Genomic DNA, 15,790 nt, shown 5'->3' with positions numbered 1-15,790 from the left:
AACGTTGACATTTCCTCATATGTTAGTTTCGTCGAACCATTTACTCTCACCAGATGGCGCTTCGCCGAGCGGACCCCACTCTCCCACAGGCCTCCCCAGTTTGCTGATTTTGGAGGCACAAAATGCCACGTCGTACCATCGTTGGCTAAAAGCGCAGCTATCTCTTTAGCCACGCCATTACTGCTCCTGGACCACAGTAGTCTTAATTCCTTATTTCCCCCGACGAAATTAGTTCCATTGTCACTCCATAGCTGTGCGCAATGTCCTCTTCTTGCGACAAATCTCCGAAATGCAGCAATGAACGCTTGTGCTGTAAGATCAGTCACAGCTTCCAGGTGGATAGCCCGTGTGCACATGCAGACAAATAAACATATATACCCTTTGTGGATTTGTGACCTCGGCCCTTGGATGTTCTTAAATACACAGGGCCAGCAAAATCAACTCCACTGTGATAGAAGGCTCGCTGCTGAGTCACCCTTGCTGTGGGTAACTGGCCCATCAGTTGCTGCTTCGTTAGAGCGTTATTCTTTATGCACACGACACATTTTCGATTGAAATCTCGAACTGCTGACTTGAGACTAATTACCCAGTACTTGGTCCGTATGTATGTCATTACCTGCTGAACCGTACCATGCAAGGTTTTTGTATGTGCATCTGCTATTATTAGTTTTGTTACATGCTGTTTGCTGGGAATAATAATCGGGTGTTTAGCGTTCTCAGGTAAGTCTGCTTTACTCAATCTCCCTCCAACTCTCAGCAAATTATTTTCATCTAAGTACGGTGTAAATTTGATCAAAGAACTCTTGTTCCTAACCTTTCCTTCTTTTTCAGATCTTCAAATTCTTGATTGTATATTAATTTCTGGTAGTACCTCACACAGCTTTCTTCAACGTGATTTAATTCAGCCACAGTCAATATATCTCCTTTTTTGTCTTTGTTTTTATAATCTAAGAATCTCTTACACTGTGCTACTACTCTTTTCATCCTTCGCAATGATGAAAACCTCTCCCAAATGGGAATGTCATTTATAAGTGTGTGGAATGATTTCTTGCTCTCTATCTTTGTGTCAGGTATTGATGTGAGTCTTGGAATTTCGTTGTTTTTATCCTTCAGCCATGCGGGTCCGGTCCACCAGAGCTCACTATCCGCCAGTTCACTCGCCTTAATTCCTCTTGAGGCGAGGTCCGCAGGGTTGTCAGCAGATACAACGTGTCTCCATCTGTCATTATCTATATTTTGGATAATCTCAGACACCCTATTACCCACAAACAGCTGCCAGCGACTGGGTTGACATTGTAGCCAGGACAAAACCACCATCGAATCCGTCCAAGCGAAAATTCTGTTCATAGGTATGTTCAACAAACCTGAAATTTCGTGCAACAGCTTTGCCAATAAGACCGCAGCACAGAGCTCCAACCTCGGGACTGTTAATTGTTTAAGTGGGGCTACCTTTGTTTTTGAAGCTAGTATCGTAACATGAACCTCGTCATGCTCGTCCACAACTCTTATGTAAACAACCGCACCAAGAGCAAGAGTTGAAGCGTCAGAGAACCCATGGAGCTGCACTTCTTTGCAGAGAGATGACATCTTTATCCAACGAGGGATTTCAACGATTTGCAACTCGTGAAGTTCATCTCGGAAGTTCATCCACTCATTGACGAGTTCGGAGGGTAATTCGTCATCCCACCCAAGACAACTGAGCCATAACTTCTGAATCATAATTTTAGCAGTTATCACGACAGGTGAGAGCCATCCAAACGGGTCGAAGAGACTAGCGACATCAGATAAAATCACTCTTTTTGTTACAGGTATCCTGGTAGCTGGTAAGTTAACTGAAACTTGAAAGGTATCGTTTTTTCTATCCCAACTAAGACCTAGTATTTTTATAACTTTATCTAACTTAATTTCTTTCGTTTCTCTTACAGGTTCCAGAGTCTTCGAGTTGTCAGCCAGGTCCTTCAGGAGTTCTTCGGAGTTGCTGGACCATTTCTGCATTTCAAAACCTCCAGACTTCAACAGTTTGTCAATTTCTTTACAGATAGCCTTCATTTCCTTGAGATCTTCATGACCTGTCATAAGGTCATCCATATAAAAAGAATTTCTAATTACCACTGCTCCTCGAGGGTAATTCTTTTCTTCATCATCTGCCAAGCGTTGAAGAGTTCGTACAGCAAGATGAGGCGCTGCTGATGTCCCAAACGTTACGGTGAGTAATTTATAACTCTCAATTTTTTTAGTTGTAACGTCACGCCACACTATGCGCTGCAAATCTGTGTGTTTGTCATTCATTCTTACTTGACGATACATTTTGATTATATCGCCAATAACACAGATTTTATGACATCGCCATCTAAATATCAGACTTCGCAGATCTGGTTGAATTGTAGGCCCTACCATCATGCTTTCGTTTAAGGAGCATCCGTTTGAGCCGCGCGCCGAGGCATCGAACACTATACGCACCCTAGACGTATCTTTATCCTGCCTGATTACAGCATGATGCGCAAGATAGATAGCATTACATTCATCTTCTACTTCAACCTTCTTCATGTGATTTAACTGTAAGTACTCATGTATAACTTTGGTGTATTCAGTTTTTAACTGCTCATTCCTGGCGAACCTCCTTTCCAGTTGTTCTAGTCTACTTACAGCTAGCTGCTTGGTGTTTCCGCACACCTTCACGGTGTCTGCAATGTCCATCTTTAAGGAAGCTGTACCACATACCTCCCGTTTTCATCCCTTGTTGTTGTTTGCTGATATATTTCCTCGCATTTTTCTTCTTCCTTTGTCCAAATGCTCTGCTTACTGTATAGCTCTGACTCCACTTCCCAAAACCTTTTCAGTAGATTATTATCCTCTTCTACTTGCCGTGTGACATGCAGACTAGTGATGTGCTGTGAAGCAGTAAATGACGAATTAGTGCCTCCAGACAAAATCCAACCCAGGTGTGTTTTTGGGCAACAACGTTGCCTGGTCCTCTCATTAAACCTGCGTCTATGATGTCACCAAAAACGTCTGCGCCTAGGAGTATATCAATCTTCCCAGGAATGCTAAAAGTAGGATCAGCTAAATTCACTTCGTTAACCTGAGGCCATACAAAACCTCTGATTTCCCTAGCTGGAAGCCTACGGGTTAACGTCTTCAATACATAAGCATTAACATGAAGAGAATAGGAAATATCGTACCTTGACTTAATGTGTAATTTTACCAAATGTTTTATACACATTTGATTGTCCTCACCAACACCAGAGACTACTCCGCTGACCTTAGTTTTCTTCAAACTAACAACTCCACCGCCCTTGCGGTGACGAAGGAAGCCTCTGACCCCTGGTCCAGAAGAGCACGTAGCACGTGTGACTGCCCTGCCTCAGATATGACGTGCACCAGTGCTGTCGCCAACAGGATATTTTGACCAGGTTGTAATATTTGTGGTACGCTCGACATGTGCGCCGAGACAAATGTTTGTTGTATTTTCTCTTTGTTGTTATTTGTTTCTCCAGACGTATGCGCTTCTTCACTTGCTTGTTTCTTATCTCGGTGCAATAACGAATGATGCCTTTTCTTGCAAATCTGACAAGTTGTTCTTTGTTTACATTTGAATACAGTGTGGTTCGGTATTAGACAATTAAAACAGAGATTATTTTTCTGGACGAAATTGTATCTGTCTTCTATTGACTGCTTGGAAAACTGTTTGCACTGATAGATATAATGATCTTCGCTACAGAAGGTGCATTTCAATTCCTTCGGCGCAGTAACGTGAAACATTTTAGTTTTAACAGTTTTATAGCTTTTGTTTGTAGGTTCCACCATCTCCAAAGTGCGAAATCTATTTTCCAGAAATGATTTTAATCTATCAAAACTAGGTAAGTCGTCAGTCTCATCTCTGCTTATTAACTCTTCCCACTCTTTATGGGTACTCGTATCCAGTTTCGATACAACTGAATAGTTGACAATCGCGTCCCAGTGATTCGTAGGCAACCCTAATTGTTTTAGTGCACTCATACACTCCACTGAAGTGTCTAATAGTTGCCTTATGGCTGTAGCTGATTCCTGTGATATTACCTTTTGTGTAAAGAATTTCTTGAAAACACAGTTTGCTATGTATCTTTTATTAGAATAGCGTTTTTTCAGCACTAACCAAGCCTCTGTATAATTTTCAGCGGTGATTGAAAATTGACGCAATAGCACCTCCGCCTCTCCGACTAAACTGCCTTTTAAATAATGTAGCTTTGAACATCTTGTAAGGACTCATTGTTGTGCACCAATGCCAGAAATAAATCATGGAAGGACTGCCATTCTGTGTAGTTGCCATTAAAAGGTTGAAGAGAAATTCGTGGCAATTTAACTTCACTACCAGATGTGTTTGAAGTAGATATTGGTTTAGACTCACTTTTTCCTGGCACCAAACTTTCTAACTTGGACATCATTTCGCCTTTGTACATGTAATATGTTTCCTCAAAGTCTTCAAACATGTTTTCGGCAAAATAATTGTTTAGTTGACGCTGATCCATTGGAACCAATATAATTAAGGTTTCATGTACTTGCGAAAACTCCTTCCAATACTTTTCCAATGTATCCATTCTGCCTTTTAGGTAACTAACCGTAATTCTTTCCTTAGGTGATTTCTTGTAATTAAGATACCCTTTTTTCACCTTGTCTAACTTATCTTCTTGAATAAGTACACTTTTTTCTGTTTGATTCATTGCAATAGCAAAATAGTTTGTCTTTTACGGTTAAAACACAGCGAGAATAGTACGTCTGTATAAGAAAGTTCCAGCCTCTTTTTTACTTTTTTTTTAACGTAGGGTAAGCAAGCGCCCGCCACACGGAATTGTCCAACAAATTTTGTCCAAACCTCAGCGGCTTACTATTTATTCTAACTAATGCACTGCCGTTAACGCAACACTATCGTTATGATTTCACGATACACTTTGTCTTTTGTTCGTTGATCACACGGAATAAAGTACGACTTTGTTTAAGTAAAAAAGCACCAAATTGTCTCGATCCTTACAGTTCTTTTGCCGTAATTCACATTCGTTACACTATTGTTCATTAATTTAAACACTTTTTAATATCTATTTAACGTTATTTCACCGAAATTACACCTATTTATGTGTAGAACCAAATATTTTTTCTCGTCACTGTCAAGAGTCCTGGTTCGATGGACCATGTTCTTAGGGTGATAAGGTTCACTTTAGATTGCAAGTGATTTTCAAAGCAAACGCGTCTGGCTTCTGTATTTGATTTATTAAAACTAAAAAACGGTAGAAAAAAATGCAAAAGCATTGCAGTTACATATGTACGTAGGTATAGTATAGGGACAAAATCGACAGAACATAGACGAAAGTAGGTAGTTGTAGATTGTGATGGCATTCTCACTTCGGTGTACAGCTACCAAGCTGAATATACGATTTACTTCTAAACATGTGTTTTCGTTAATATCTGGACATAATAGTGGCGACGAGTAAACAAAAGTGTGAAAATGAGTACAAAAGGAGTGAAATTTGATCAATTTAACCCACAAACGGACAATTGGGACAGTTATCTCGATCGATTAAAATTTTGCTTTGAGGCGAATGACATTACGAAAGATGAAGCTAAACGAGCTAATTTCTTCACAGTGTGTGGTTCGCGGGTGTATGAAACGGTACTTTCGTTAATTACGCCTAGAAAGACAAGTGATGTGGGTTTCGACGAGATCGTAGATGTGCTAACGAAACATTTTAGCCCCAAACCCAATGAGATATCAGTGTCTTTCAAATTCTATAAACGTGACCAAAAACGTGACGAATCGGCGGCGGATTACATCGCGCACCTCAGGAAACTCAGTTCGGGGTGTAATTTTACGGACTTAGAACGAATGTTACGTGATAGATTGGTGTGTGGTATGCGGGATGAGAAATTACAGTACGAACTATTAAAGAAGGACACTATAACGTACCAGGACGTGGTGGACTCTTTGTTATCGGCGGAGAGTGCTGGACGAGACGTCCGTATGATTCAAGACCGCTTCGGCACCGGCGCGAGCACCAGCTACGGCCCGAGTGTCGGTGCGCTGCCGCCATCCGGCGGCGAGCCAATGGACATCAATGCAGTTCAAACGAATAACAGCACCCGATTGTGCTATCGTTGCGGCGACCGTCATCCCGGAGAGTGTCGTTTTGTGAATACGGTATGTCGGTATTGCAAGAAAAAAGGACATCTAGAGAAAATTTGCATAACGAAAAAGAAAAATCTTCAAAATAGAAGCATCAACTTCAACGATGAGCCAGGGGAGCATTTAAATGGAATTTACTGCATACAGAGTACCAGCCGCGTGCCGCCCTACGAAGTGGAGGTGTCGCTGGCGGGCGTGCCGGTCCGCATGCAGGTGGACTCGGGCGCCAGTTTTTCTATTGTCAACCAGCGCACGTGGGCCGCGCTGCGCGAGCGCCTGCCGCGCGCCGCGCTGCGCCCCGCCGAGCTATCGCTGCGCACCTGGACCGAGACGCCGGTGCGACTCATCGGGCGGGCCACGCTGCGCGTGCAATATCACGACCGAGAACGAGACTTGGCAGTTATTGTCGCTAATGGAGACGGGCCGAACTTGCTCGGGCGTGATTGGTTCGCTCCGCTCGATATAACTATGAACGTCAATCTCGTTACGGACTCGGCCAGTCCAGAAATGGACAGATGGATAACAAGACACGAGGAAGTATTCCGGGACGGACTCGGTACCTACCGTGGACAGCCGGTGGCGATACATCTAAAGAAAGGAGCGACGCCGAGATTCCTCAAAGCCCGGCCCGTGCCTTATGCGATCAGGGAAAGAGTAGAAATGGAGATAAATAGATTAGTAGGCGAAGGAGTTTTACGACCGACCTCCTATTCGGAGTGGGCTACACCGGTAGTTCCGATAGTAAAAAAATCAGGAGAAATACGATTATGTGGCGACTACCGGAGTACCGTCAATGAAGCGACCGAGTCAGATACCTATCCGATGCCTACGGCTAATGAAGTTTTCGCCACTGTCGCTAGTGGAAGATTTTTTACGACATTGGATTTAGAACGCGCATATACTCAAGTAGTCGTAGATGAGGACACGTCGAAACTACTTACCTTGAACACGTGCAAGGGTTTGTACACTGTACATCGATTGGCTTTTGGAGTTAAAGCATGCCCTGGAATTTTCCAACGTTTAATGACTTCTTTGTTGGCGGAAGTTCCGGGGGTCGCCGTACTAATCGATGACATCATTGTGAGCGGCCGTACGATGGAAGAAATGCAGGAGAGATTAGACACTGTACTATCAAGAATTGAACGCGCTGGATTTCGGCTTAATAAAAACAAGTGCAAGTTTGCCAAGAAACAAGTCGAGTTTCTAGGGTTCGTCATTGATGCCGAGGGCATTCATCCCGCACCAAGTAAAGTGGAATCTATTGTGAACACTCCGGAGCCAAAAAACGTTAGAGAGCTGCAAGCATTTCTCGGTTTGTACAATTTCTACGAGAGATTTGTACCACATAAGGCGACAATACTGGAGCCACTACACCGCTTATTGGAGACATCACGGACGTGGCAATGGACAGAAAACGAACAAAAAGCATTCGACACGGCAAAACGGCTCATAACGTTCGACCTGACATTGGTACATTATGACATAAACAAAGCGCTTGTGCTTACCTGTGATAGCTCGGAATATGGAGTTGGGGCGGTACTGTCTCATGAAGAAGAGAACGGCCACGATCGGCCAATTGCCATGGCGTCACGGACGCTACACATTCATGAACGTCGATATTCTCAGTTGGATAAAGAAGCCACATCCATTATGTTTGGCATAACAAAGTTCCACAACTATCTTATGGGGAGACATTTTCGAATAGTGACGGATCACAAACCATTGTTGGGCATTTTCGACCCTAGAAAACCTTTGCCTAGTATGCTTTCACCCCGATTGACTAGAATTGCAATCGCTTTGACTTCGCATAGTTACGAGATAACTTATAAACCGGGACCGCTAATCGGAAATGCGGACAGTTTGAGTCGTTGGCCACAGCCAGTCCCGGAAGAGATTGAGGATCATCTGGGCGAAATTTTGCTGATGGCTGAGAAGCCAGAAGATTTCCCGTACGACGTGGAACATATCGCTACTGAAACTAAACGGGATAAAACTCTATCTAAAGTAACGTATCATATACAACGCGGTTGGCCCGCTAGAGTAACCGACGGCGACTTACGTCCGTTTTGGCTGAATCGATTAGAGTTATCACTACAAGACGATTGCATATTATTGGGCTGTCGCGTGGTGGTGCCACAGACGCTGCGCCAAGCGGTGCTAAGGATGTTACACAAAGCCCATTCAGGAATAGTACAAACAAAGGCGCTGGCTAGGAGCTATGTGTGGTGGCCACGCCTCAATGAAGATATTGAGGTGTTGGTAAGCAGCTGCTCTAAGTGCTTGGAATACCGCCACATGCCGCCAAGGACCAATCATACCTGGATAACACCAACGAGACCCTGGTCAAGGATCCATATAGATTTTGCAGGGCCATTCCATGGCAGAAACTTCTTGATAATAGTTGACGCATACTCGCGTTGGCCAGAGCTATTCATGGTGAACAATACTAATTCGGCCACAGTCATCAAACTATTGAGACAAGTGTTTTCTACACATGGACTGTGTGAAATATTAGTTTCAGATAATGGTACCGCATTTGTATCGAATGAAACGGACAATTTTTTAAAGGCAAATAACATTCGTCATGTGACTACAGCCCCTTATCACCCAGCCACTAATGGGTTAGCTGAAAGGATGGTTCAGACCATTAAGGATAAACTGCGCAAATTGGAGGATCTAGCGTGGGATGTGCGAATTCCAAACCTGCTACTGGGCCTTCGAGCCACTCCTTGCACCACAACAGGTAAAACCCCAGCAGAACTGTTGATGAAGAGACGATTACGTACACTATTGGACACAATACATCCAGAAAACTTGCAACATAGAAAGACTGAAAATCAGATACGAAATAATAGCAAACAGGATACGAGGCAAACTAATGTGGGTCAGACGGTAATGTACCGAAATTATAGTAATGCAGGTGCAAGATGGTTACCAGGTAGTGTCATTAATAAGAGCGGTCCATCAAGTTACAGGGTCGAGACTGAGAATGGTATGGTGGTTAACCGACATATCGACCAACTCATAAAAAGTTCACCTGCAATATCCAAGCCAGAGGAAGGAGAGACGACGATTACGGCTGTTCCCACACAAGAAGCTGAATACTCTGAAAGTATTGTTGAAAATGATGATGCGGATTTACAAGAAAATAATGAAGACTCGGACAATATCATTGAAATACCAGACGCTAGTAAATGGGCAGAGATTCTGGGTATACCGCCACCTGATACATCCGGTCACGTAACAGGGAAAATAATAAATACTAAGTTTTTGAGGCATCCCAAAACGCCATACCAGAGGCCTCATCCTCCCAGTGATAATCTTTACTTAAAGTGAAGGTTCTGTCTGCTTAAGTCATATAAGAATGATACAGCATTAGGTTATCTAATTGAGAGTTTGTTGAATGATTTGAGTTAAGGATTTAAGTTAACTTTGTTGATTTAGAAAATAATATTGTTTAGTTTAATAACATACTTAAGGGGGAGATATGTCATATACAGTCAATGTAGGTGGGGTACTTCGCAACTTTATTAAATAATAAAGTAGACGAAAGTAGGTAGTTGTAGATTGTGATGGCATTCTCACTTCGGTGTACAGCTACCAAGCTGAATATACGATTTACTTCTAAACATGTGTTTTCGTTAATATCTGGACATAATAGTAGGCAACGAAACTCTGTTATAAAACAACGTAACTAAGTCGTGTTTGAGCTTAATGGAATCGTTGTGAGATGTTCTTTGGCTACAAATCACTAAAAAGTGATAAATAAAAAAAATTTTAACAAAAAAGTAAAACCGACTCCAAAAAAAATAACAAAAAATGGAACCGACTACAAAACTCTTGAAAATATTTTTCTAGGTAAGTAGGTACGTACTAGCTCGAAGTCGGTGACTCAGCACGACCCAGCAGGAGGGATTGAAACCCATAGTATGTAGGTGAGGTAGACGACTATTGTGAATTGTCCCACTCCTGCTGGCTCGTGCTGAGGCACCGACTTCGAGCTAGTAACGTACCTACTTACCTAGAAAAATATTTTCAAGAGTTTTGTAGTCGGTTCCATTTTTTGTTATTTTTTTATTTTTTTGGAGTCGGTTTTACTTTTTTGTTAAAAATTTTTTTTCTGATTAGATCCCCTAGAGAAAATCTGAGCATAGCTCTCTCTTACTCATCAAAAGTTCGCTCCCTGGTAATTCCACTGCGTGCTGGTCGGTAAACAGTGGTCTAAATAAATAAATAAAATAAAATAAATAAAAGAATAGTGGGTAGTGGCCTAGTGGGTAGCGAGCTAGTGTGTATTAGCCTAATGGGTAGCGAGAGTAGCCTAGTTGTCAGTGGCCTAGTGGGTTGTTGCCTAGTGTGCAGTGGCCTAATGGGTAGTAGGCTAGTGGCCTAGTGGGTAGCGAGCTAGTGGGTATTGGCCTAATGGGTAGCGGGCTACAGGGTAGTAGCCTAGTGGGTTGTTGCCTAGTGTGCAGTGGCCTAATGGGTAGCAGGCTAGTGGGTTAGTAGTGAGTAGTGGCGTAGTGGGCTAGTGGGCGGTACTGACCGATGGCGTATCTCATCTCGGGCGAGCGCGCCACGTTGGCGACGGCGATCAGCAGCAGCAGCGAGCGTCCGGCGCCGGCTAGTGGGCTAGTGGGCGGTACTGACCGATGGCGTATCTCATCTCGGGCGAGCGCGCCACGTTGGCGACGGCGATCAGCAGCAGCAGCGAGCGTCCGGCGCCGGCTAGTGGGCTAGTGGGCGGTACTGACCGATGGCGTATCTCATCTCGGGCGAGCGCGCCACGTTGGCGACGGCGATCAGCAGCAGCAGCGAGCGTCCGGCGCCGGCTCGCACGTCCACGCACACCACTTGGAGACTGTTCACGTCGCCTGCGACAAACGATATCATACTGGTATAATATATGTACTATAAGGAAAATATAAATGGTACATTGTGTCTTAAAGGCGCACCACGGCTGCGTTTCAACCAGGGTTGTGTAAGGATGTGAGCAAGGAATGGGTTTTTCATGAACCAATAGAAACGTTTCATTTACCTGGCCTAGCTCCGCTCAGCCGTTTCCACCAGAGCAGTGCTGAGCGAGTATGGGTAAAAGAAGCCTTTGTTTCATTAAAAACAGATTCCTCGCAGCACATCCTCGCATCTCTGATGGAACGCAGCCTGAGCGACAGGAAACTGTTAGCGGTTGAAACGCTCGTAGAGTGAGTTACCCAGAGTTAGCTTCCAGTCGTTAGCTGACAGATCGTGATACCTTGTGCCTTGTGCGCGTCAGTGAGCGCGCGGCGCAGGTTGTGCTCGTGCAGGTCCCCCCCCCCGCGCCACAGCTGCAGCACGGCGCCGCCCCCGCCCCCACCAGCGCCACGTAGCCCGGCCCCCGCCCCCGCCACCCCGCCCTCCTCCAGGATCACCACGCCCACTAATTTCTGCACAAATAAAAACTTACAAGTCATATACGGATAAATATTCAGACAAAACAAATCGAGACAGCTTTATACTATACTGCAGCACGTTTTTGCTATATTTTGTGTTTCCTTTTCACTTCTTCCTTTTATGGTAGCATATGTAAGTCTGCCATTTCCCTCCAAGTAAATAAAGAATCCTACTAATATTATAAATGTGAAAGTTTGTGAGTGAGTATGTGAGTGAGTGAGTGAGTGAGTGAGTGAGTATGTTTGTTACTTTTTCACGCTGAAACGGCTGGACGGATTTGGATGAAATTTGGCGAAAAGTTAGTTTATAACCTGGATTAAAACATAGGATACTTTTTATCCCGGTATTCCCACGGGATAGGGATAAACTCTCGAAATAACAACCTCTGGGCTTAGAGTCATGAAATTTGGTATGTAGGTAGTTGGACGTTTGAATAACAGATAGGTGACTTTTGACCCGATATTCCACGGGATACCTAGGGATAAAATCTTGAAATAGCAACCGCAGGGCTTAGAGCCATGAAAATTTAGTATGTAGGTAGCTGGACCTCTGGAATAACACATAGGCTACTTTTTATCCCGATATTCCCCGGGATAGGGATATAATCTTGAAATAATAACCGCTGGGCTTAGAGTCATGAAATTTAGTATGTAGGTAACTGGACGTCTGGAATAACACGTAAGGGACTTTTTGACTCGATATTCCCACGGGATACCTGGGGATAAAATCTCGAAATAACAACCACTGGGTTTAGAGCCATGAATTTTGGTATGTAGGTAGCTGGACCTCTGGAATAACACATAATCTATTTTTTACCCGATATTCCCACGGGATAGGGATAAAATCTTGAAATATTAACCGCTGAGCTTAGAGTCATGAAATTTGGTATGTAGGAAGCTGGATGTCTAGAAAAACACAAAGACGACTTTTTGACCCGATATTACCACGGGATACCTATTTTATTTTGAAAAAATGACTTTCTGACAAGTTTCTTGCGGCGCATTCTTCTTGGCAACGATGGTCTTTCCGAAAGCGCTGGTAGTATAAAAAATGACATGTAAAAGTGCCCATTGCGGCCTATTTACTGAGTAAATGATTTGAATTTGAATTTGCATTTGAATTTTTTTTTTTTTTTTTTATTCGACTGGATGGCAAACGAGCAAGTGGATCTCCTGATGGTAAGAGATCACCACCACCCATAGACAACTGCAACACCTGGGTATTGCAGATGCGTTGCCAACCTAGAGGCCAAAGAAGGAATACCTCAAGTGCCAGTTATTTCACCGGCTGTCTTACTCTCCACGCCGAAACACAACAGAATTTGAATTTTGGATAGGGAAAAATTTTGAAACTTCAGCACTGGGTTTAGAGTCTTGAATTTTGTACATTTATTCACAACACAACCTCAATGAAGACCACGATATAAATATTGGAAATTTCCAGGGGAATTTTGTAAAATCCCGAAAATTTCAATTGCAGCTACCACACCGAATAGTTTACGCGTGCGAAGCCGCGGGTAAAAGCTAGTTGTAAATAAATCATTACATCATTGTCCTCTATGTGCCGGTCATAACATATGTTATTTGTTTTAGGTCTATCTGTTTCTCTCCCGAGATCAAAAATTTCATAAACCGAAAATACGTCAACATTGACTAAATCCGTCTTGCGAAAATGATAAGAGATATATAAAATTGAGTCGATGAAGCAGGTTTACTCTGATGTAATTCATGGCATTGTCGCACTCACCGTGTCCGAACTGGCTGGCATGGAGCCAAAGAACAGGAGTGACACGCGGCGCCCCAGCCCGCCCAGCCAGCCGCTGGGCGGCCGCAGCGGCTGGCACGTCACGCCCACGCGAGATGCTGCCATAAACAAACTTAGTTTACATTAAATATTACTACCTGGGCTAAAACTCGATAACAAGATGGGACTTTTGGGACAACAATATGATAAAAATATTAGTGCCACTTGTCCCATGGGACTACTGGGAGTAAATCGTCTCAGTTGTCCCATGCACTCGGTACCGCTCTGCTTTCAGAGCATGACATGAGTTCGTGTGAGCTAACTTTGGGGGCGGCAGACGTGAGCTTGCCTTCGGAATCCAAAAGTTTAATGGTTACTTGACCTGAAATGTAAATTTCAGAATTAAATTATTATTATTATAATTTTTTTTTTTTTTTAATTTATGACGGTGGAAGCAGTCTACACTTCCACTGAACGTAGATTATAGTTAGAGTTTAGTTTTGTAACTAAGGGACCCCATACATCCCTGTATTATTATTATTATTATTTTGTATTTTCTTTTATTTCATTGTATACTGTAGTTTTTAAGTATTTTATTTGTAATTATTTTATGTTGAAAAAATGACTTTCTGCCAAGTTTTCTTGCGGCGCATTCTTCTTGCAATGATGGTCTTTCCGAAAGCGCTGGTAGTTTTAAAAAATGACGTGTAAAAGTGCCCATTGCGGCCTATTTACTGAATAAATGATTTTGATTTTTTTTGATTTTTTTTTTTCATGATGGGACAACTCAATGGGACTAGTGGGACAGACGGGCATTTTCCCAGAGATAAGACCAAGCTAGATCGATTTTTCATCCCCATAAACACCCATGTACCAAATACGTTGGAGGTGTTTCCGAGATCCCAGAAATATGTAGAAAAATTGCTTGTTTAAAGATTAGACGCTCTGCCAGGGACCCAACAAGTTTGTTTAAAGGAGCAACCACATCACTGGTCAAAGTACGTCGGTATAGCGTCACGACTTTGCTTGGAGAGCATGCATTGAAGTCGTGACTCACTCACTGCGATTTCGCACCGTCAGCTTATTGGTATAAAAATAGAAAATGAGGTTTTGTAACACCTAGTATCATGGGATATTTAAGTACTACCCAGTATAGTTACATCCGTTACATCTCTAACGTGTACTCACGGTCGGGATGCAGCATCAGTAAGCTACAAGACGTGGTGGCGAGCAGCAGGCCGGCAGTGGCCGCGCACAGCTTGGCACACTCCTGGCCGGCCAGCTCGCAGCTCGTGTCGGCGTACAGCTCCTGCCCCACGGACGGCCAGTAGCGGACCACGCCTTCCGGAGACACCCCGATGCATGACGGCAGCTAAATATGTAACAATTTTATTATCTGTACTGATTAGATTTGTACAATCACCTTTGTGTATAGGTTGTAATAAGACTGAAGACCTTATTCATTTTCTTTTGGAATGTGATCAGAATAAGGACATCAGAGACAGGTATTTGGATGGTATGGGCTTGTTCAATGGAGGTGTAAATGCAATTCTAAGAAGACTGCTTTCAGAAGAAGCGATGCTGATTTACAGGTTCATTAGACAGGCCTTTGCATCCAGAGATGTGGCTTCAGTGCAAGGGAGAGCGTAAAATTTGTAATGTGGTGTATATAACTGATTTATTGAATCAGGCGTTTCTTTGCGGAGGTCCATATCATTGAACTATATTGAACTATATTGGTATATAACTGAGGCGAATGTTGTCCCCCTCTACTCTTGTACCAGAAGATGGGTAGGAGTACTTAGTGGAGGGGAGGTCTGTATCCAACAATGGACATCTTAAGTATGACGATGAAGATGATGATGATAATGTGGTACTGATTGGCAAAGACCTCTCCTTTTTAACAAGCTTATACAGGGTGGAAAGTTGAGATGGGGCAGCAATGGCAGCTACTAGATCCCTTGCTGCTACGCGAAAATGCTCTGAGGAGACCTTTACTAACTTTTTGAGTGATGACAATCGACATTCACAGTTTTCTGATAAAATGTAGTCAGCGAGAAAATAGACAGATTTGATTTTTTTTTAATGCCAATTGGTCCCATTTCTATCAAGTATTAAAACACTCTTTGAGACCAACTAAGGTTAGAGCACTAGAACACCCACAAATCAAAGAAAACTTTTTCCATACCGTTCGTAGGGTACTAATTTAAAAACTGAACATTTTAACTAAAGTTAGTGTCTTAACCCAGTATTGCTGCTCCTTCTCAACTTTCCACCCTGTATTAGCTTCACTTAAAACTATTGTATCTATGGTTGCAATAGAATCTTCTATCTTGCTTTTCATCCAGTTGTTATTATTGTTCACCATCATCATCATATACCATATGCCACCCCTTAGACTTCTAAGGTTGGAATCAGCCTGCGAACCCGGTGCTTTAGCCAGATTATCTGTCCATCTTC

General features: G+C 43.0%; 2 protein-coding genes across 2 annotated transcripts in view; one reads left to right on the top strand and one right to left on the bottom strand.

The window, feature by feature from the left end:
* LOC141441242 (carboxypeptidase B-like) overlaps positions 1-2,068 on the top strand; it is an 8,008-nt gene extending 5,940 nt beyond the window's left edge. Inside the window, exons 7-8 of the mRNA XM_074105910.1 lie at positions 1,809-1,823; positions 1,926-2,068. Of these exons, the coding sequence (XP_073962011.1) occupies positions 1,809-1,823; positions 1,926-2,068 (158 nt within the window). The remainder of the gene's footprint in view (positions 1-1,808; positions 1,824-1,925) is intronic.
* An 8,627-nt stretch (positions 2,069-10,695) lies between these two features.
* LOC141441240 (nuclear pore complex protein Nup133-like) overlaps positions 10,696-15,790 on the bottom strand; it is a 6,313-nt gene continuing 1,218 nt past the window's right edge. The window contains exons 2-5 of the mRNA XM_074105909.1: positions 14,519-14,702; positions 13,334-13,449; positions 11,409-11,580; positions 10,696-11,028 (exon numbers count right to left, since the gene is read on the bottom strand). Of these exons, the coding sequence (XP_073962010.1) occupies positions 10,883-11,028; positions 11,409-11,580; positions 13,334-13,449; positions 14,519-14,702 (618 nt within the window). The 3' untranslated portion in view covers positions 10,696-10,882. The remainder of the gene's footprint in view (positions 11,029-11,408; positions 11,581-13,333; positions 13,450-14,518; positions 14,703-15,790) is intronic.

This window comes from Choristoneura fumiferana, chromosome 23 (assembly GCF_025370935.1).
Source record: "Choristoneura fumiferana chromosome 23, NRCan_CFum_1, whole genome shotgun sequence".
In the NCBI taxonomy this organism is placed as follows: Eukaryota; Metazoa; Arthropoda; class Insecta; order Lepidoptera; family Tortricidae; genus Choristoneura; species Choristoneura fumiferana.
Note: the sequence above shows the minus strand (reverse complement) of the source record. Positions and strands in the feature narration are given on the sequence as shown.